This window comes from Nicotiana sylvestris, chromosome 3 (assembly GCF_000393655.2).
Source record: "Nicotiana sylvestris chromosome 3, ASM39365v2, whole genome shotgun sequence".
In the NCBI taxonomy this organism is placed as follows: domain Eukaryota; kingdom Viridiplantae; phylum Streptophyta; class Magnoliopsida; order Solanales; family Solanaceae; genus Nicotiana; species Nicotiana sylvestris.
In genome coordinates, this window is record NC_091059.1 from 145,731,641 (window position 1) to 145,754,722 (window position 23,082).

Below are 23,082 nucleotides of genomic sequence, written 5' to 3' on the forward strand. Positions count from 1 at the left end.
TTAAAGTATGTCCAAAAACCACTGGTGCATTTATGTGACGTGGTTCAAGACTTGTTTTAATGTCGTTGCAATTTTCTTTAAAAATGAATAAAAGCGGTTAAGGTTAAAATTTGCACATAGGTTCATAATTGTTAAAATTAGATAATTTAAGCCAAATATAACAGTTGAGCGACCGTGCTAGAACCACGGAACTCAGGAATGCCTAACACCTTCTCCCGGGTTAACAGAATTTCTTACTCAGATTTTTGGTTCGCGGACTGTAATACAGAGTCAATCTTTTCCTCGATTCGGGATTCAACCGGTGACTTGGGACACCATAAATCTCCCAAGTGGCGACTCTAAATCTTTAATAATAAATCCCGTTTCGATTGTCCTTTAATTGGAAAAACTCCCTTATGCCCTTGCGGGTATAGGTAAAAAAGGAGGTGTGACATCCACTATCCCCATGTTCCGAAGAACCTCATGAAAGCTGTCTAGATAATCCTGGGATCCTCTGAAGATGTACCACCATAAGTAGTAGTGAACAGTTTGGTGAATCTGTCTAATCTGCACAATGCATCGGTAGACATAGTTGCTCCATCACCGGTGTGAGCTACTACACTCGACTGAACTTCTCCAACTGGCTGAGCTACTGGAATCTGAAACTGGAGAGTCATCTGCTCCGGAGTGCGGGTAGCGGGAGTCTGTGCTCCTCCCCCAGCCTGAGAGATGGCTGGTGCTACAGGAAGTAAGCCTGCCTAGGTGACACTCTCCATAAGGCCCACTAGACGGACCGGAGCATCCTAGAGTAATCGGGTAGCAATGAACCCCTTTGGGACCTGAGCTGGGCCCACCAGAACTGTCTGGGCCAGAACCTCATTATCAAACTCTATCTGAGGCTCCGTCGCTGGTGTTGCTGCTCTGGGCTGAGCTATGCCCCTGCCTCAACCCCTAGCACGTCCTCGACCCCTCGTGGGAGCTGTTACTAGGGGCTCAGGCTGCTGGTCAGCAGATAAAGAAGCACCTGTTCTCGCCATCTGCATGATAGAGAAAAATGGAAGTGAAACTGTTCCTAACTATGTAGCCTATGGGGGATAAGCACAGACGTCTCTATACCGATCCCTCAGACTCTACCAAAACTTGTCCGTGAATTGTGAGACCTAAGCAACCTAGGGCTCTGATACCAACTTGTCACGACATGGATTTTCCACCATCGGGAGTCGTGATGGCGCCTACTAGTGAAAGCTAGGCAAGTCAACTATTCCAATTAATTTGACCTTTTCATTTTTAATCTCTTAACAATTGCAAGTTAACATATTATAAACATCAGAAATAATAATGCGGAAGAACGAAATTTAACGATTAAGCTAATACCAATACGAATCCATAAACATAAACCACCCAAAACTGATGTCACAATCTCACAAACTATCTAAGAAAAACTACAAATAGGGTCTGAACAAGAAAGTACATGTTTGTCTCTGAAATTGAAAAGAACATAAAGAAACTAGATAGAAAGGGGATGCCAAGGCCTGCAGACGCCTGCAGGACTACCTCGGGTCTCTGATGGACTGAAGGCAGCAACCCCTAGCTAAGGTCCGTATGATCCAGTACCGGGATCTACACAAAAGAATGCAGAGTGTAGTATTAGTACAACCGACCCCATGTACTGAGTAAGTGTCGAGCCTAACCTTGGCGAAGTAGTGACGAGGCTAGGACACAACAAACAACATAACTTGCAGTTAAACAATAGTAACCAAAATAACAGTAATAGAAGCAATTCAAAAGTAACGGGGATGGGTAGCATGTTATGGGGGAAATACCAACATAAGGAATCACAGTAACAACTGAATAAAACAATTAAGGAACTTGAACCAATAACAACAAGAAATCATAACAAACAAGCAATAAGTGCACAACATCACCCTTCCTGCTTTTACTCTCATTCCTCACCAATGCAATCAATAATGAAAATGTGCACGGTATCACCCTTCGTGCTTTATTTCTCTTTCCTCACCCAAACAATAGCAACAACATCCCGACAAGGGAATCAACAATAAGAATTAAATACGTCCTGGCAAGAGAATCAACAATAAGAACTTAAATACGTCCCGGCAAGGGAATCAACAATAAGAATTAAATACGTCCCGGCATGGGAACCAACTATAACCAAACTTGCACCAACAATTAACTTCACAAAGGAACCTCAACTGGAGCCAATGCTTAACAATAAACAAATACCAAGAAGATAATCATAAGTCTTGCTCAACACGGAGAATAAACAATTTAGGCATTTGTAGTACTTATTAAGAAACACAACGATCACAATTTAAGACTCACGGACATGCTTGACACCAATGTATAGATACTCGTCACCACACCTATACATCGTACACTACACTAGCACAGAGCAATTAAGGCACAATATCTATTCCCCCAAGCTAAGGATAGACCAAACACTTACCTCGAACTTCCACGGTCAACTCAAGCCTCAAACACCGCTTTTCCTTTAGAATTCGCCTCCAATTTACTTGTATCTAACCCAAACTAATTTAACAACATCAATAAATGATAAAGAATTCATACCCAATGCTTAATTATAGGTTTTCTATCATTTTTTCCCAAAAGTCAAAAATCGACCCCAGAGCCCGCTTGGTCAAAACTCGAGGATTGGACCAAAACCCGATCACCCATTCACCCACGAGCCCGAATATGCAATTAGTTTTGAAATCTGATCCCAAAACTAGGTCTGAATTCTAATTATTCAAAAAGCCCTAAGTCTACCCAAATTTCCAATTTCTACCATAAAAACCCTAGATTTTTGGATGAAGATTGATGAAATGCAAAGGGAAATCGAAAGAAAAAGGTTTAGAATCATATACCAATATTTTGGGGAAGAACTTGCTTCTTGAAAATCGCCTCAATGCTCTCTAATTTTGAAAATATGAAAATGTGGGTTAATTCCCGATTTTGCTACTGTTTAAAGAAGACTGGGTAGGATTTCTTCGCGTTCGCGAAAGGCCTGCCGTGTTCGCGAAAAGCCTCCTTCCTCAGGCTTACGCGATCGCGATTTCTCCTACGCGTTCGCGAAGGGTAAGCCCCCTTGACCTTCACGTTCGCGGACCAAGGTACTAGTTCGTGTAGAAGAAATGATGAATCCCAACCCACCTCCAATTTACTATACGTGTTCGCGTGCCACAGGTCGCGTTCGCGTAGAGCAGCCCCCTAGTGCTCCGCGTTCGCGTAGAACAAATCCACCCCAGTCCCAGTTTCCCTTTCGTGATCGCAAGAGTAACTACGCATTCGTGAAGCATACTGCATCAGACATCAGATACAGTAAAACCTGCAACCTTTCTAAGTGAAAAACAAAACATTCTGTGGCCTATCCGAAACTCACACGAGCCCTCGGGGCTCCAAACCAAACATGCACACAACCCTAAAAATATCATACAGACTTGCTCGTACGATCAAATCATCAAAATAATACCTAGAACTACAAGTTTAGCATCAAAATCAAAAAAATATCTCAAGAACTCTTAAGTTTCAAATTTCACAACCGAGGGTCTGATTCACGCTATATGAAGTTCGTTTCTTACCAAATTTTACAGGCTAAACTTAAATACCATATAAAACCAGTACCGGGATCGGAAACTAAAATACGGGGCTGATACCATCAAATTCAAACATCTTTAAATTTTCAGAAACTCTTATAATTTCAGTTAAACAATTTTCTTCAAAAAATTCATTTCTCGGGCTTGGGACCTCGGAATTTAATTGCGAGCATACATCCAAGTGTCATATTTTTCTACGGACTCTCCGGGACCGTCAAATCACGGGTCCGAATTCATTTACCCAAAATATTGACCGAAGTCAACTTAAATTCAATTTTAAAGGCAAAATTAGCATTTTTATCAAATTTTCACATAAAAGCGTTCTGGATATACACCCGAACTGCGCACGCAAATTGGGGTAAGATAAAGGGAGGTTTTTAAGGTCTGGGAACGCAGAATTAACTTGTAAATCAAGTGATGACAATAATATATATTCTCACCTCAAACTTCACGGCTAGTAAAATCGATAAATTTTATACACACTTACTCACACCCTTGGCTGTCACTATTAAACTAAATTAAGTTGCCTTTCATGAATTTCTCTGTAATTAAAAATTCTAACTTGGAATTAGTTAACGACAACAGCAAACTATGAGAAATGCATCACTATGCCATTCTGAATTAGTTAGAGAAAATGTAAATAATGAGACGTCGTCGTCATCGATTATGACCCCTAACCTTCCAAGCTAATTAGATATGTAACTCGTACATTGTTTAATTAATAAAGTCGGTATATATTGGTGGTTATCAGACAAGAAATGAAGCTTAAGGTCTATTCAACTTTTTATTTTCTTTGGCTTACCACAGCTGCGACGATTGGGTGTCTTGATATTTTAGATTCCATCATAGACCTTCCAAAAGATTAATGCATGAGCTTAGGACAGAGAAATTTTAAATAAAAAAAAATTAAAAAAATTGATTTGCTTAACGAGACCTAGCATTGTATTTGGGTCTATAATGTCTCCATCAGCCCACGAAAATGAATTGTGAGTGGAGAATTAGAAATTGACGAATGGTTCCAAGATATGCAATGGCAGAGACATCGTTTGGTAAAACGTATCATCATACTTCGCTCTGCAATTTTTTAGTTTTTTTAAATGTGTTTGTGTAAGTAACATCTTTTTCTTCAGTATAAGTTACTTGAATATATGTAAAATGAAGTAAATATCAATTTCGGTCAAGAAGTAAAAAAAATTATGTTATTATTATCCTTTTTTTAAAAAAAAAAAAAGCACCTGCATGTTACTGGTCGAAATTATTGACTTGCAGTTGGCTGGTCGATGTTACAAACAAGACTTAAAACTAAAACCCAACTGTACGCTAACTATTACTACGACTAACGTTATGCAAAATCGATATAGATGATTTGGTGCTTCTATCCTTTGTTCCCCTGAGTAGGGTCGTGATACAGAAGTTATGTGGAGGAGGCTAAAGTCTACGTCTGTATTGTGAATCAAACACAAAAGTCAAGAGACATGTGCAATCAAAAGATCAGTGTTTTATGAGCAATAATATTTCTACTATGAGGAGCCCTTCACGTGGAGGATGGCTTATCAACATCCATGAAATATTATCACCACCATTAATAAGCTGTGAATTATATTCTTTTTTATTTAGCCATATTATAAAACGCAAGAATATTCTAAAACAGAAAATGGAATAGGCCGTCCTATATATACGGCTAAAAGAAGTATAAGAGCTAGAGGAATAATTTGAGAAGATTTATAGTTTAGAGAAACAATATAGGACTAAACATCAGCAGTTTCGGCTGCAGCAATTTTCCAACTATATTATAAAAAGATACCCTATTGCTTTTGGACCATAAAGCAGTACTAGAAAGTCATTATCCAAACGAATTAGTGATCACTAGTGATGTATTACAGTACTATATTAACTAGTTACACACCACTGCGTAAGCTGATTACGTCGTCCTTTTTTGGATTTGACAATAAAGTATAAAGACGAAAGGGATACAGATAATTCTATTAGCTGTCCGTCGTCATAGAGCAGTAAATGCACTTATATGCATTATAAAAAATATATCTACACAATTAGTTCATGTAAAATAATTGTGTAAGTAACTTTATGATAATTAGTATTACTCCAATAATAATTTGGTAAAGTAGTTAACTTACTATTACAGATTAAAATATACTGATAAAATCTTAATACTGTCAATACATATAATTTACAATTTTCACCGTCAAGTTTCGATCCTGTCAACAACTCCAATTTAATGGTATCCTCTTCAATCAACCAGCTAGCTTTAATAATGCGGGTTGGCACGTAATATAAGAAGGCATGCAGATCACATGTATTGGAGTCATCAAACGTAAGTCTTACAAAAATACATACACGGGATATTTACCAAATGTGGATAACAAAAAGATGAAGACAAATTAAACTAAAATAGATTAGATAGGCACAAAAACTCATGGAAGTTACGTCAATTGGAGCACTTCTTGAATCATGAAAATTACCATTGCTCTTTTTTAGGTACAATTTTTGTCTTTTGGTAGGCTATTTTATGTTTGTCTCTATGACAATCATGGCATGTGGCATGTGTCATGATCATGCCAAATATTCTTCCACTTGCATGTAATCACTTTCAAAAAATATATCATAATTCTGAGGAGAAAAATATTTAATGAAATTGCCATATTTATATGCAAAAACTAGATTATGTTGCTATTTCGAAGAGAAAAAGAGTGGATTATATTGCTATTTAATTTAGCATAATAGAGTTGTTAAGTAAAATCAATATTTTATCTCCTCCAGAGGTGCCTCTTGAAACGTAGTCAATTGCCATTCCCATTAATCGCCCCACATTTTCAATGGAGATAAATTCCTTCCTTTTCTCATTTTCAAACATTATATCAAAATCAAAAATTTAAATAATCTACAATAAATATGAATTTCTGAAAATTGCATAGAAATTGAAAGTATCATATCGATCTTTTGAAGGCCACCATGGAACTTCCTCCTTAAGTTCACTTTTGGAATATTGAAAAGTTCTAAAAAAGTAAAAAAAAAAAATCACACAATCAGAAAAGTAAGAAGAAAGTAATTAGTGGGTCCTTGATCATTTTTTCCCTCTGAAGAGATTATGCATTTTAAAGATAAACTATGGTCACAACTGCGTTTTGCCAAGAATTTGGGCGCGTCACGAAAGTGGCCTTAGTACTAAGGGTGTTAAACGGGTGAGCCGGGCCGGGTTGGGTTGAGATTTTTTGGATCCGTACGGGTTATGGTCCGGGCCGATTATGGGTTGGGGCTTACCGGGTTTAACGGGTTCGGATTCATCCGGGTAAAAATTGAACCGTAAGGGTTACGGGTTGAGGGGCCGGACCGGGCCGGGTTTAGTGTATTTTTAATTTTTTTTTTGTATTTTGTATAACTATTGTAACTTATATTAATACTTTTTATTAATATAAAGAATACAAGGAAGATGGAAAAAATTGCACTTATAAATTGCAAGTGCTACATTTATTTCAAAATTCAAACTTACAAATTGAAAGGTTTACATTTAACAACAAGTAAATTAACCAAAAAAGAGTAAATTCAAAGGTTTTGCATTGTCGTAGTAAGTTCTTCATAATCAATATGAACTGAGTGACCTTCTTCTGGAGTGTTAAATTCAGATACATGTGTTAATATATCTCCAAGTTCCTCGTCTTCTGGGCTATCAACATCTTCACGTCCTTGATTTCTTCGTTCCGATCTAATCCAATCTCTGAAACATACTAAAACTTCCAAAACATTGCTTCCCAATGTGTGACGGGTGTCTCCAAGTTGTTGTCTTGCTTGGCTAAATGCACTCTCTAATGCAACAGTTGAAATTGGCATATTTAGCACGTCCTGAGCCATAGCGAAAAGAACAGGAAATTGCTTTTCATTCTCATGCCACCATCCCAACGTTGAAAATTCCTTTGTGTGAGGCTCTTTTTGCTTCTGCAAGTAGAATTGAAGTTCATCAATGTTCATGCTACTGGTTTGAGTGTTAGAAAATGTAGAAAAAATATTAAAACTATCAAGGTCTTCTTCATCATCCACAGTAGCAGAAGTGATACAGTACATAGTGGGATTAACATTGCCTACACTACGAGCATCATCATCAATTACATTTGCATAATAATTATATAATTGTTGTAAATATTTATTTAGCTTGTTCATACAAGTATATAAATCTGGAGTTTCAGTTGGTCCAATCTCCATATAAGTATATAAAGCATTCATTAATTGGTGACAATCAGACATCTTAATAGAAGGATTTAAAACAGCACCAATTAAGTAAATCGGAGGAATTGGAAAGAAATATTTTTTGAATTTTGCTTGCATTTTTTCAACAACATCCCTATACTTTTCTTTCTTCTTAAATTCAAAGAGTAGTAAAGAAATTTCAGCTCTATGTACTAAAGCCATAGTAACAGTAGGGTAATATGCTCCAGAAAACTCGACAGTAGCTGTATACAATTTATGTAAAAATTTAACAACATCATTAATGACCTCCCAAGTAGTAGTTGTTAACATATGGTTTGGATCAGTACAATGCGCATTAGCAACTTCAGTTATTGGGAATCTATATTTGTAGCAACATTTTAAAAATATATATATGTATAATTCCATCTAGTAACAATTTCGTTTGGTATGAATCTGGGTTTAAGGTTATACTGGACACACTTATTCTTAAATTCCTTTATTCTAGATTATCTATTATTTTCTTGAATAACACCAACTGCTCTTCTAACATGAGTAATCTTAGTTGAAAATAAATCAGGCCACTTTTAACAATTAAATTATAAACATAACATGCACACCTAACATGAAAAATTTCATCAAGAGGTGGTTTCAAATGCAGTTTTAATATTGAAATTGCGGCATTATTGTTAGAAGCATTATCAAAAGACATACACAATACGTTTTGCTTGAGATTATAAAATTCAACAAGTTCACAAATAGTACTACTTATAAACGCAAAAGTATGACTCTGATCTTCATCATATCTAAAAGTGATAATACGTTTTTGCATACAAGTAGTATCATCTATCCAATGACATGTAATTGTCAAATAATCATTTTCATTAACAGCATGGCCAATATCAGAAGTTAGAGAAACTCTACAAGGAAGGTGGCTAAACAAGTAGCGTATGTATGTTTGATATTGTCCATGAAGTCTAAAGATATCAGCTCTACAAGTACTTCTAGGGATACCTTTAAATAAAGGATTGTAAATCCTTTGAATATACATAATAAGATATGATGAAGAAGCAAAAGAAAAAGGTAGACAACCCAAAACAATCATTTTTGCTAACTCCTCACGATCCTTCATTTTATCATATTTCACAAGACCACCAGTAGTAGGGTTTAGAGTTGATTGATTTCCATCTCTATCAGATCCCCATTCTATAGGATGCTCAATTCTCATATGTCTACTAAGTGTCACAGTCCCTCCTAATTGTCCCCCGGTCTTATGTTTAAAAGTATCATTATAAAGTTTGCATTTAACTCTATCAGTACCTTCTATTTCCTCAAAAAAAATTCCAAACCTTACTTCTTTTTCTACGATTACTAGTCGGGGCCACAGATGGTCTACTACTAGCACCACGACCACCACCCCTGCTAGCAGCTCCAACACTACTGGGTGTAAGTGGTATCTCATCTTCCATTTCTAATTCATTATCATCTATACCAAAATCTTCCTACAATTGTTCATAATCTATATTATTATCAAGTAATGTTTCAGGAATATTTGGAGAGGTATTTAAATTAATATCAGATACTGAAGCTGAAGTACTACCTCTTTTTTTATTTTTCCGATTAGTAGCCTTGTTACAAACTCTTTTTGTAGCATTAAACATATTGTAAAAATTTAACTACTAGCAACAAAACAAATAAATATGCAAATAAAATAGTAAATAAGAGAAAGAGTCGGAGGGAGTGCACCGAATTCGGCAATAAATTGAGCATTTGATGATTTCGCAACTCCAATGTTACCACGAAGAAACGTCAATTGTTCCAATTTTGAAGTTCAATGTTCAAACTTCAAAAAATAAATACTACGATAAATTAAATTCCAAAAAAAAAAAGCCAAATAGTTGATGGCACTTTAATAGGTGAAGAATGAAGATTGAAGAATGAGAGAATATGATCATTGAGATTGAGAATTGAGAGATGAGTGAAAAAATAAGGAAGAGGGGGAGGGGGGGAGGTATTTACAGTGTTTGAAAGGGGGTTTAATTTTAAAAAAAAGAAAAGAAAAAAACCCCAAAGTTGGGCTAATTATGCAATTCATCCGTTGGGCAACGACCATTTTCTGAAATGGACCGTTGCCAACGGTCAGATCTGGGCCCAAATTTTTTTAAAAAAAAATTACCGTTAAACCGGTCTGGGCCGAGCCTGTTAACCAATTTAACGGCACTGTTCATCTAACAGGTTATACCGGTCCGGGTAACCGGTATTTAAAATGTGAACGGTGCAACACGCGTGTCTCCCCTAACCCAGCCCAACCCAGCCCCCTTTAACTGGTCCGACCGATTCCGATTTTAACCGGTCTAGGCTGGTCAGGAATTGGGCTTACCCGACCCGTTTAACACCTATACTTAGTACACAAGTAACAAAAAGAATAAATTATGAGATTATATTTTTAATGTTTTGCAAAAGATTTCAAAGAATCTCAACTCAACTGAATCCTAAGCAAAGGTCGGCCTAAACTACACTCCCTGCCTTTCTTATCCCAAACACTAGGCAAACCCTCTATTAAGCATAGTAAGTTGCATGCCTTTAGATTCCATCTTTTTTTATTATGAATCAATACGAAAAGTTGGATGTGCTTGTTGATCAGGATAGGTTTACTTTTGATCATTTTCCTCTGTAAAATAAAATATTGTGTTGCTTTTGGCAGATTACTTACTATTACGTGGATTGAACTCTGGCAGATTACATCACTCTAGTAGTCTCATACTTGAATTATGACTATTATAGGAAAATAAAGTATCACTGCTTACACATAATAATTAAGATGTTGACATGAGCTTTATTAGCAACACATTACAGCCTTGTGTTATCTTAATTTTCATGAGCATTTTTGAGAATAAGTCCATTCTCATAGGAAGCGGCCTACTTCCACACTCACATAGGTGAAATCTGTCAAGGGTGCTCCTGTAACTCTAATACCCCACTCATATGAGCTACAGATTTTCATTAAGAGTTAATAGAAAAACTCAACCTAGCAAATCATTACAGGATAAATGCACTCACATTATAGGGATGGAACAATAACAAATATAATAATGCATTTCAAACAAAGCCATTATATGATTCGTTCTTCCCATTGAACCTGGTTATAGGATCTCTAGTCCCTGGGTTGGGTTTCGTCATATATGACTTATAAGTTTATAGGCTTCAATCCCATCTCCATTGATGTGCTCCAAACCCTTTCTGTTGCCAAGGCCTTGGTTAGTGGATCTGCAAGATTATCGCATAATCAATATTAATATTACCACTTGTCAAATATCTCACAAAATTATATTTTTCTCCTTATAGGCCTGGATTTACTATTGTAATAATGGTTTTGTACTTTACCAATAGCAGCGGTGCTAAAACAATAAATTAAACAAAAAGGAGGAATTGGTTTTTTCAAAATAAAGAATTTAAAATAATAAATGTCTCAACCAATTCGCTTCTTCACTAGCTGAAGCTAAAGAAATTAGTTCAGCTTCCATGGTAGTGTTTATTTTAAACTTCCAACAAATAGCACTACCTCCCAAAAATAAAATATAACCTGTAGTAGAATAGGAATCACCAGATAAAGTATTTCAATCCGCATTAGAAGAGCCTGCTATTTACTACACTGCATGCTCAATATGATGTCGAGTGTAATCAGTCACATATCTTAAATATTTAATTAAGCAAGCATACCTTTTTGAGTTATCACATCATTTTCACTTTGAACATAAAGAAGTGAACACTTGAATCAAAAAGAGTTACAACATGCTTGCAATTAATAAATTTATATATTTTTTTTAAAAAAAATTCTCAATATAATGTGACTGGTCAAGAAAATTTTCATCACATATTCTAGTAATTTTCATTCCAATAATGAAATTTACCTCACCCAGATCTTTCATGTCAAAATGGCTACTAGGTATACTTTTAATTTCTCCAATAATATTTATGCTAGCGCCAAAAATTAATAAATCAATAACAGAGCAGCAAATAATAACATGTGATATTATTCCAAGACTTATAAAAAATGCAGTTATCACACTCTTTTGATTTAATCAACATTTCACTCATACATGCATATTCAAAATTTTCATGCAATAATTTTTTATTTCCTTTACCCCCACTATTTCTAGAAGTATGAAAATTCATAATCATAAAAAAATATAATCACAAAGTCATCAAAATAGAAGGTAAAAAGTTTTTACCTTTCCACCGCTTGAGTAAAGCAAGTCGAAATTTTTTCACCTTCCCATCTCATAAATAGAGTGAACTTCTATCTTGATATCCGCTGTTTCTTCAACTGCATAAAAATTGAATCTCCTTAAAATAGTTTGTAAAATTATAAATAACTACAGTTGAAAAATAAGATGAAAAAAATTAAATAAATATTCTTCAGGTTGAGGCGCGGATATCTTGCTCTCTTTAAGGAGATTCAAGCCCACTGCAATAGCATTTTCACCGGTCCAACAGTAATACTCTTGACTTGTCCCTTTCAGGATACAATAACCGGACAATATCATATGACTCGAATAAACTCTGGACAAGTTGTTGAGTCCAAAACTCCACCAAAATGAACACTTTCCTTCAACAAAATAATATTCTTTTTAATTGTAGATAATAAGTTGAAGACTTAGATTTTCTTCTTCTCTTAACTTTCTTTTTCACTACACCAATTTTTACTTTTTTTCACACACGCTACAATATTTTTCTACAATACAAGGAAGAAACATCCTATTTATAGGTGTAAAATTTCTTCCATAAAATAAATAATAAAATAGTGGGATAACAAAATTGTAGAACATAATTGGTGGTTACAAAATGTAATCTTTAGTGGTACATTATGTCATTAGTGATTTCATGAGTTACACTAAAGTAATGATCACTTTCTTGCCAATTTATAAACACTAACTCATAAAAAATAATACACTTTAATATTATAATTTTAATATTAAAATACACTGACACCAACAACAGTTACTATTGGATACATTTCTCTTTTTGTTTCCTTGTTCTTTGCCATAAGGCAAACAAATAAAAAAGAAAACAAATATATATATACAGAATGTTGAAAGAAGGAGCTCCCCACCATCACCACCCAACCTAAGTCAAATTGGATAGTAATATATAAAACTTCAGAAAATATGTCTGTGAAGATGTTATATATAAGCATGAATAGAGAATTAGATGACAAAAGATGGAGACAAATTAGACTAATTGATCGAATAAACAAAAAGGATATGAATTATGAAAGCGCGTCATATTTTTTCCAGTTAATTTTGGATCTCAACCATTGTTTCCTTTCCTTTGCTATCAATTGTCTTTTGGCAGAAAGGATACGTTAGCGGCATGTTCTTCTGCTATATATATATATATATATATATATATATATATATATATATATAGTGTGTGTGTGTGTGTGTGTGTTTGCCTTCGCGACAATCATGGAATGTGACTCGTGAGTCATCAGTTCATCTTCATCACCACACTTAGTCTTGCACTTATATGTATTTTGTCATTTTCGAGAAATGTCGGTTTTCTTAGGCGAAAAGGTTTCCTAGTTGGCACTACCATCTATGTAGTACTCCTTCCTCCTAATTAATTACGTGAAACATGTCATTATTTAGATAGTGAAATGATCATTTTCACACTTACATATTTTCATTCCTTTTCCCTTTTTGTATTAATGAAAAATAGACTCTGACATGTGAATTATAACAAGTTATTGGAGTTATTATGATAAAGAAGAATGATGCAGACAGAAGATGTATGCAATACCCTCAAAGTCATATACACATATACCGTCTTTGTGTGATTTTTTGGATGAGAAACAATGTGAATTTTATTAACAGCCATGGCAATGACAGTTAAAGCTCAATTACAGTTAAACAATTATGGTTATGAGGAAGAAGGAGGAAAGAGGAGAGAAGGAAATGAGGTCACCGACTTTGTGAATTTGAGAAAATGAAAATCCTCTACTTCATTCAGAGAGAGTACATAATATATATACACAATGCTACAGTACTAGCTACTTTCTTAACTAACATTTAATCACCTAACTAACTTCTTAACCACTAGCTCTACTTCTTAACTTAACTCTAGTATAGTCAGCTTGTTCAACCATATTCAACACTCCCCCTCAAGCTGATAGTCGAATACAGATTCTTCACCCCCAGATTATGTAGCAAATGGTCATGTTGTGTTTTTGCAAGACTCTTTGTAAGTATATCTGCAAGATGCTCCTTGGTAGAGACATGGTTTGTTTGTATCATGCCCTGCAGTATTCTTTCTCGTACGAAGTGGCAATCTATGTCAATATATTTTATTCTCTCATGAAATATAGGATTGGCAGCAATCTGAATCGCAGCCTTGCTATCACACCTTAATTGTACTGGCAGCTAAATATTAACTCCAAATTCTCTGAACAGTCCAATAAGCCAAGTGATCTCTGTTGTGCATGTAGCCATGCTTCTGGCTTCAGCTGAACTTCTTGACAATGTTTCTTGTTTCTTTGACTTCCATGAGACTAGTGCATCTTCAAACTTCACTAGATAACCTGTCACAGACCTTCTAGTCTGCAGACAAGCTCCCCAGTCTGAGTCACAATAGGCCAACAATTGGTTAGAGTTCTTTGCAGGCATGAGCAAGCCTAGTCCAGGTGCTTCTTTTATGTACACCTTTGGACTATGCATGTACTGACTCAGTATTTGGACTGTAAATGCCAAGTTTGGTCTGGTCATGGTGAGATACAACAGCCTTCCCACTAGCCTCTGATAAGGACCTGCATCCTTTAGATTTTCATCCTTGCTGTTACTTTGTGTATGCTTATCATACTCCTGAGATGCCAGCATGTGGTTCAGTTCTAAGGGTGTACCAACTGGTTTAGCTCCTCCAAGTCCAGCTTCAGCTATTATATAATTAGTTCTAGGGCATATTTCCTTTGACACATCACAATACCTTTACTTGATCTTGCAAATTCAATTCCAAGGAAGAACTTTAACTCTCCCGAGCCTTTCATCTTGAATTTGGTTTGCAACTCATCCCTGGTTTGTTGTAGAAGATGCTGACTAATGCCTGTAATTAGTAAGTCATCTACATATACTACACCATTGTTATATCACCATTGGTCCTTTTGGTTAACAGAGAATAGTCATAGTGACTCTGCTAAAATCCCATTTGGACTAGGGCCTTTGTCAGCTTTTTGTTCCACTGTTTAGGAGCCTGTTTGAGGCCATATAATGACTTATGAAGTTTGCAGACCTTCATAGTCTCCCCTGTCTAGAAAACCCCTGAGGAATATGTATGTAGACTTCTTCTAAAATATCACCATTTAAAGAAGCATTGTGGACATCCATTTGGTATATGATCCAATTCATAAAGGCAGCAAAAGCAACAATGGATCTTACTATGACCATCTTAGCTACAGGTGAATTTTTTTTAGTGTAGTCCAGCCCTTCCTACTGGATGTAGCCCTTAACTACCAGCCTTGCTTTATACCTCTCTATCTCTCCAGAGGCCTTGTACTTAATCTTAAATATCCACTTGCACCCAATAGGCATTTTGTTGGGGGGAAGATCTACTATGCTCCATGTGTGATTAGCTTCTAGAGACTCAATCTCAACTGCATTACTTTTATCCAGTTAGGATCCTTAGCTGCTTCTGCAAATGACTGAGGTTCAATAGTAGAAGAGTATACTGTGAGAACCTTGTAGTGGGAGGTTGTAATATTGTTGTATGTGACATAAGAAGACAAGGGATATTGGCAAGATGTATTGTTTGAGCTAGTTATATAATCTTGTAACCATAGAGGTGGTCTTCCTGTCCTCCTAGATCTCCTGAGAGTATGATCAATAGTTGGTTCAGATGTGTGCTCAATATGATCACATCACCTGCAGTTGCTGGTATTGACTCAGGAATATGAGGCTACACATGAGGACTACTGGCTTCCTCAGATGGTGCCATATGTGGTGTTGAGGCTGACTCCTGATGTGGTGAGCTGGAGGGAGAACTAGAGGCTATCACATCACAAGGAACACTGTCAACAGATGACACCAAGTCCAGGACTGGAAATAGAGGAGTGCCTATATCCCTCATATGTTTGAAGGGAAATATCTGCTCCTGAAATATGACATTTCTATTGACAAAAAAATGTAGTGTGTAGAGAGTACAATTTGTATCCCTTTTGAGTAGAAGAATAGCCCATCATTACAGCTGGTATGGCTCTAGCAGCAAACTTGTCACTCTCTTTTGGACTAGTTGCATAGCAAAGGGATCCAAAGACCTTGAGATATGACACAAAAGGTAGGTGCAAATACAATATTTCAAAAGGAGACTTGTTGTGAATTACTTGAGAAGGTAGTCTATTGATGAGATACACAGTAGTACTGATGTACTCACCCCAAAACTTCAAAGAAACTTAAGCTTGAAACCTAATAGATCTAGCTATCTCTAGAATAGTTCTGTGCTTTCTCTATACTACTCCATTCTGTTGAGGGGTATAGACACATGAAGTCTGATGAGTGATGGCAAGGCCTGACAATAGTTGTTGACACTCATTGCTGCAGAACTCACTGCCATTATCTGTTCTGAGCACCTTAACAGTAGTGGAAGACACATTTTGTGTTTTAGTTAAGAAGTCTCTCAAAACCACAATAGTGTCAGACTTGGAAGAGATAAGGAACATCCATGTATATCTACTGTAGTCATCTACAATAGTCACAAAGTATTTCTTACCATCATATGTGGGAACTCTATAGGGTCCCCATATGTCACAGTGCAATAGATTAAACACAGACTTAGAATTAGTATTACTCAGTTGGAAGGGTAACTTTGATTGCTTTTCCAATGGACACACAGTACAAAGAGTTACATTCTTCAAGAAACTAAGAGACTTGTGTTTCTTTATTACATTAACTGGTGCATGACCTAACCTCATATGCCACAAATGAGGAGTTGTTATACTCATACTAGTGTTAGTATCTACATGTGCACATTTATTATTAGTTATAGAGCCTGACTTAGCCTTAATAGGAAGTCTCCCTCTTAGCAGATAGAGTCCATAATCTTCCTTACCAATCCCCATAACCTGACCACCGTAGAGGTCCTGAAAGATACAGATGTCAGGAAAGAAAACTACTAAGCACTATAGTTCTTTGGTAAGTTGAGATACGGATAGGAGATTATACCTAAAATTAGGTATATAAAGCACATTATCGAAGCCCTTATCCTAAAGTACAATAGAATTCTCTTTATGAGAGATTAGGACATTGGTTCATGTGGGTGAATGAACTTTGCTTCTTTGTGATGTAAGAATATGTTGATAGCTATTTAACATTTGTAGGTTTGTTGTCATATGATTTGATGCACCTGTGTCTACTATCCAGTTGTGATTAACATACTCAGACAATAAGGATATCATAATACCTGCAGATGAAGCTTTGCTAGAGGCTCCTTCCTCAGCTCCTTTGTTGAGCAAATGTACAATCTGTTGGTATTGCTCCTGAGTAAAGAAGGGTACATGTATCTTGCATGGTGCTGTTTGGGGATGAGTGAAATCTAAGTGACCTCCTCTAGTCTGTGAGGATTAAGATAGATTAGCTTCAACTCTACATTGTTGATGAACACCTTGTTGTTGACAACAGCTTGCCGTATTATAGCCTTCTACTATAGGATAGCCTATACCACTAACATGATTTGAATAGATGCTAGGACTAGCCCATTTCCTTTTAGACTTGAAATCAGGAGGATACGTAATCAACTTGTAGCAGTTTTCCTTTGTGTGTCCTTTGAAGTGACAGTATTCGCATTGAACTTGACTCTTCTTTTGCGTGTAGTTACCAGTTGGTTTAAATTGACTTCCTAAGTTGTTAGTCCCTTTGTTGCTATAGAGTGCAATACTATCTAGAGTCTCAGTGACTTGCACTGCTTGAGTGAAATTTGCTAGATTCCTTTGACTCTCCTTATCAACAAGCATTGAGTATGCTTTATTGATGCTAGAAATATGAGTCATCATCATGATTTGACTTCTAGCCTATGAGTATGACTCATTTAGGCCCATAAGAAATTGCAGAAGTCTATTAGATTCAAAGTGCTGAGCATATTTCTTTGATTCTGGGCAAGGGCAGCCAGGACATGGCATAAGCGCATCAAATTCATCCAATAAATCCTTTAGCTTAGTGAAGTAATCAGTCACAATCATAGTGTCCTGTGTGAGGGTGTGAATTTCTCTATGTAGGTATAGTATTCTGAATCCATTAACTTTGTCAAACCTCTCCTTCAAGTCTTTCCATACGTTGTGTGCATCAAATGCATACAGAACACTGCTCAAAAGACCAGGCCTAACAGAATTCATAATCCACAATAATACTACATCATTCACTTTCTCCCAGAGATCATGAAGGGCAAGTTCGAAACTAGACTTAGGAAAGTGTCCATAAACAAAACCTAATTTGCTTTTTCCTAGTAAACCAACTCTCGTAGCACTACTCCACAATGCATAATTATCCGATCCATTCAATTGAAGAGAAATCAAGGAGCTACCTGGAGTATCAGTTGGTTGAAGGTACAGAGGATGATTGTGGTCAATGATAAGGAAACTTGTGGTTCCAGCTGTGAAGGTACTCGTACCAGTAGCGCGAGTGTGTGGAGCATCAGAAGGTGAAGAATTATCCTCAATCGCCATTTCAACAACTGAGTAGCAGCGATTTTAAGAATTCGCTCAAATCTCAAACCCTAGATTCGATTTTGAATCACTTTCAGACACTTCAAAGTTGTGAGTCAAAAGTGTTGTGACTAATCGAATGCTGGTGAGCTAACAAGCGAGCTAGATTCTCTGATACCATATAAACAGCCATGGCAATGGCAGTTAAAGCTCAATTACAGTTAAGTAGTTATGGTTATAAGGAAGAAGGAGAAGAGAGGAGAGAAGGAAATGAGATCACTGGCTTTGTGAATTTGAGAAAATGAAATCCTCTACTTCATTCAGAGAGAGTACAGAGTATATATACACAATGCTACATTACTAACTACTTTCTTAACTAACATTTAATTACCTAACTAACTTCTTAACCACTAACTCTTCTTCTTAACTTAACTCTAGTATAGTCAGCTTGTTTAACCATATTCAACAAATTTGACACATAAGAATATAATTACGGGACTGGCAGATACAATCATTAATAACTACAAATATTAAAAGGATCAGTCATCACTAATTACGCGCAATTTGCCATCATTACCTTAACCATTAAAAATCAATTACATAACGGACATTTAAGGCAATAAAATACGGTAACATGCAGGAGCTAGACAAGGCAAACAATTACGAATGATACTACTATTTGAACCCCATTCCATTTTTTGTATCCCTATCGAAAACTACTGAATTATTCCAACAATTACAACATTCTATTGCTATTCTCTGTTATTGGAAGATTAACACTTTTATACGGAAGAAAGGGTACAATCATGCTTTGACCTCAAAAATTGTTTTTGGGTCAAACACTTTTGACATTTGCAACTTGCAACTCCATAATTTAGCATGTGTGGTCAAATTTCTAAAATCAGCTTGTTTTGAAAAGTTTTTCATGTGTTTTTAAAAAAAATAAATTGGTGAAAAACAATCTTGTGTTTGGTTAATTAATTTAAAAAGTACTTTTTGAGCAACAATTATTATTTAATCAAATTTTTAAAAAGTTTTTCTGTGTATATTTTTTTCAAAAAATAAATTTTAAAAAGTACTTTTAAAAAGAAGTTACTTTTTCTGTTTCTAATTAAATATATTTTTTTTCTTGTAAAAGCTTTTCCAAACATCTTTAAGTTTGAAAAAAATATGTTTAATAAAAAACACTATCGGTCAGAAAAACTGTTGGAGAAGAAAGAATAAATATGCTCACAACGGGCTTAGGGAAAGGACGAAGCATTCAGTGTCAAGTGACGGCTACTGCATAGTTGCCACTCCTACACAGCTCAAACAATTGACATATAGTAGTACTATGTATCAACTTAATTTCTTGTCAGAAATATGATGTGGACGTTATTTCAAATTTGACTTCATGGAACAGGTCTTCCAATTTATAGGCAAACGTTTAAAGGACTTTATTTATTTATTTATTTATAATAAGATCGAAAATTAAAAAAAGTGATCCTCATACGTATTTTCTTTATGTAGCTTCTTATTGTGCTGGATTTTATTTAAGAAAAGAGAGAACCAATTTCCGAATTTAAAACAAAATTCAGAAAGGTTTGACTCTTGGACTTTCATTTCTAGGATGGATGAGTTGTTTTTTGGACTCGATAGGAATATATGTGTACTCATTAGATATTTGACCATTTCATTAATTCCGCAGGACACTAACCCAAGTTGGAGGTAAAAATGGGAGATATAAATTTTTTTTTTCGTGAATATAACCACGAGGACTCGATTATTGGACATTCATAGCTCATTTATTTTTGTGTATTACCAACACTGTCTTTTGTACAACTAGTAAAATATACCATAACCTAAAAAATTTCTAGCTAGCTATTTCTTGAACCCAATTGAACTTATTAATTACTTTTAGAGGACCACTCTTAATTCAGCATAAATCAATTTCAATGAATCTCAACATCCATGAACATGTTTGGGAAAGCGATTACTTGAATAAAAGAGGACAGCTCACTCATCCTTCTAGAGAGATGTCAACTACAAATAATTGCAATACAAGATTAATCATTTGCCATTAGAATATATATACACTCCTCTTCTCAAATTATCAGACCTTCGGCAAGTTTATCTGACTTCAGTTTTCACGTACGTGGAAAATACAGCTTCCATAAGTTTTTATTCTTTAGCTTATCCATTTTGCAACTTGCAACAGTATTATTGTGCCCAAGTTAAAGAAGAAACGAAAAAGGAGATCGAAATAAAGTAGTATTATTCTTAATTTGTGAGAACCTTTTTCATAAACACTATTCACATCCGATGTTTACACTAAATAATTAATAAATGCATGGCAAACGTCTTCACATATATTATTATCACTAAATTATAAGTTAATTAATGCACATTCTCATTTCATTTTGTTATTTAACTATGGTCATTTAGTATGATTTAATGTAACATCGAGTAAAAATAATATTTTCACCTTTCAAGGTCTCCATTATATTCTTTTCGACATATACTAATATATATACATTAAAGAAAAAGGTGGTTTGTTCCATTTTGCTCAAACAAGAGAATTGGAATCCTATCCAGAACAATGTGCTTCATCAGTTGGCAAAGGCAAAGCTACAGAGGCACGCAAGTAAATTAAGAATGGGTGTAAAATTGAATTTATCATATGAATGGACGTCCCCTTAAATGTAAATTCTTTAAGGGAATAAAACATGTGAAGTTTACAGTGTTAAGATTAAAAGTATAAAATTAGGAATGCAGCAAACCCCTATCTAGCCCCCACCAATCTCCACTTTTGCGCATTGGCTGCGCTAAAACTCGCTTAATGGACAATTTAACATACTCCAAGGGAATTTTGCGAGCAAGTTAATCAGTTTTTATTTGTAAAATACATGAATAACGAACATGGTTTGTTTGATTCAAAAGATATTGAAACCTTTTTGAATAAATCAATTAAAGAAAGTGATGGGGTAAATCTTAGCTAAGTATAATAATCTCTAAAACAAAAGATATACAAGGTAACTACAAAAGGTAATACTTCTTTACCTTATCAAGATGGATAATCAAACATAATGATATCAATTGTTTTTGTAAACAAGTGTTACAACGAGTATTCTTAGTTAGAAGAATGGTGAAGAGGCCTCCTACAAGGTTGTTTTTATGCTATATATCTAAGGGACAAACCCCTTCTAAGCCCTAAAAGACAAGTCAGAGAATATTCGAAAGAATATTCCTAATGCTCCCTAATGGACCTACACAACTGCAAAAGTCATACGGCCTCTTGTTCGCTCGTCTATCATTTCCTGCAGAATGTCGAGTTGCAAGGATCTCGTCGCTTGTCGAACTCATCAACGATCGTGGTCGTCCAAATTTGGACCCGTACTGTTAGTCCCTCCGCTTGTCGAGGTTGCAACTTGGTGCGTCCTCGATGAGCGGACACCACTCGCTCTTATGGAGAAATTTGGTCTTACGAAATGTTACGCCTTGGCCATTAATAGTCGGTCAGCGTGCACAGCAAGACACCAAATAGTGTATTTTAAATGACGTCATCTCCACGTGCGTGTTTTCGAGACAGGGTTGATGGCTTGTCGCTTCGATTTCGGTGCCACTCTGCAACCTTCCGCTTCTGGCACCACCCAATCCTATAAATAGGTGGAGCGTTTGTTTTTTCAAAAACTCTTGGCCATTTCATTTTCGGTTAGCCTTTCTCATCCCTCCCAAGTTCATTCTAACAACCTTCTACTTCTTTTTCTCCCATTCTTCGTTCACAACCTTCTCTGATGTTCTAATACCTTTTTCATCAAAAGAAATGCCAAGAATGCATTGATCTCGTGAGGGGGTTTCTGAGGCCACCCCGTTGTCTGTGGCACCCCCTCCGACGGTGAGGATATGATGGTGGAAGAGGGGGATAGTTTTCCCACGGTGGAGGAGTTGATGCCGAGACACCCCATGTCTCGAAGCGACTTCCTCAAGGATCCTCCTCCTATTCCTACTCCTACCCCCGTGCTCTCTGAAATGGAACAAGTTCATATTGACGCTCTCCGTACAAAGTATAACATCCCCGCTCATGTTGACTTGGTTCCAGTGGGAAGGGATTTCTTGGAAATCCATAGACCTGGGTACTACGCTTTTTACGAGTACCCTTTCGTGATTGGTCATTCTTTCCCCCTCCTTCCATTAGTGGAGGAGTTTTGTAGATTCTACCAAGTTTGCCCGGTGCAACTTTCACCATACACGCTCAAGATACTCCTGTTGTTGACAAAGTATGCGAAGTTGGTGGGATGCGAGGTTACTATTCACCACCTCTTGCACCTGTTCTCGCCCAGCTTCCACAAGGGCACTATGGTGCATTTGAGGCACCGTGGAACAAAAGGGCTGGTGGTTGGGACACGACCGAGCAAGTCGTAAGTTTTGGCATAAGTACTTCTTTGTCAAAACTAAACACATTGTCTCTGACCATGCCAGGTTCCCGGAGTGGTGGAACGAGACTCGTAAGCGTCGCCACTTATTTTAATCTTTCTTTTCCTCTTCATTTATTATAGGATTTGTTTGCTTCTCGTTTGTAGCTATGAGGCGTCCACCCCTCCCTATTACGGGTATAAGGGATTGGGTAACCCG

General features: G+C 36.2%; 2 protein-coding genes across 2 annotated transcripts; both read right to left on the reverse strand.

Moving 5' to 3' along the window:
* Positions 1–14,209: 14,209 nt before the first annotated feature.
* LOC138888138 (uncharacterized) lies at positions 14,210–17,820 on the reverse strand. Its single transcript, XM_070169952.1, has 6 exons — positions 17,500–17,820; positions 16,291–16,914; positions 16,021–16,092; positions 15,739–15,929; positions 15,442–15,646; positions 14,210–14,749 (listed from the first exon to the last, which is right to left on the reverse strand). Exons 1-6 carry the CDS (start codon positions 17,818–17,820, stop codon positions 14,210–14,212), a joined length of 1,953 nt encoding a protein of 650 aa, XP_070026053.1.
* Positions 17,821–17,841: 21 nt separating this feature from the next.
* On the reverse strand, positions 17,842–18,492 carry LOC138888139 (uncharacterized). The gene has a single exon (XM_070169953.1). The coding sequence runs from the start codon at positions 18,490–18,492 to the stop codon at positions 17,842–17,844; it is 651 nt and encodes a 216-aa protein (XP_070026054.1).
* Positions 18,493–23,082: the final 4,590 nt, after the last annotated feature.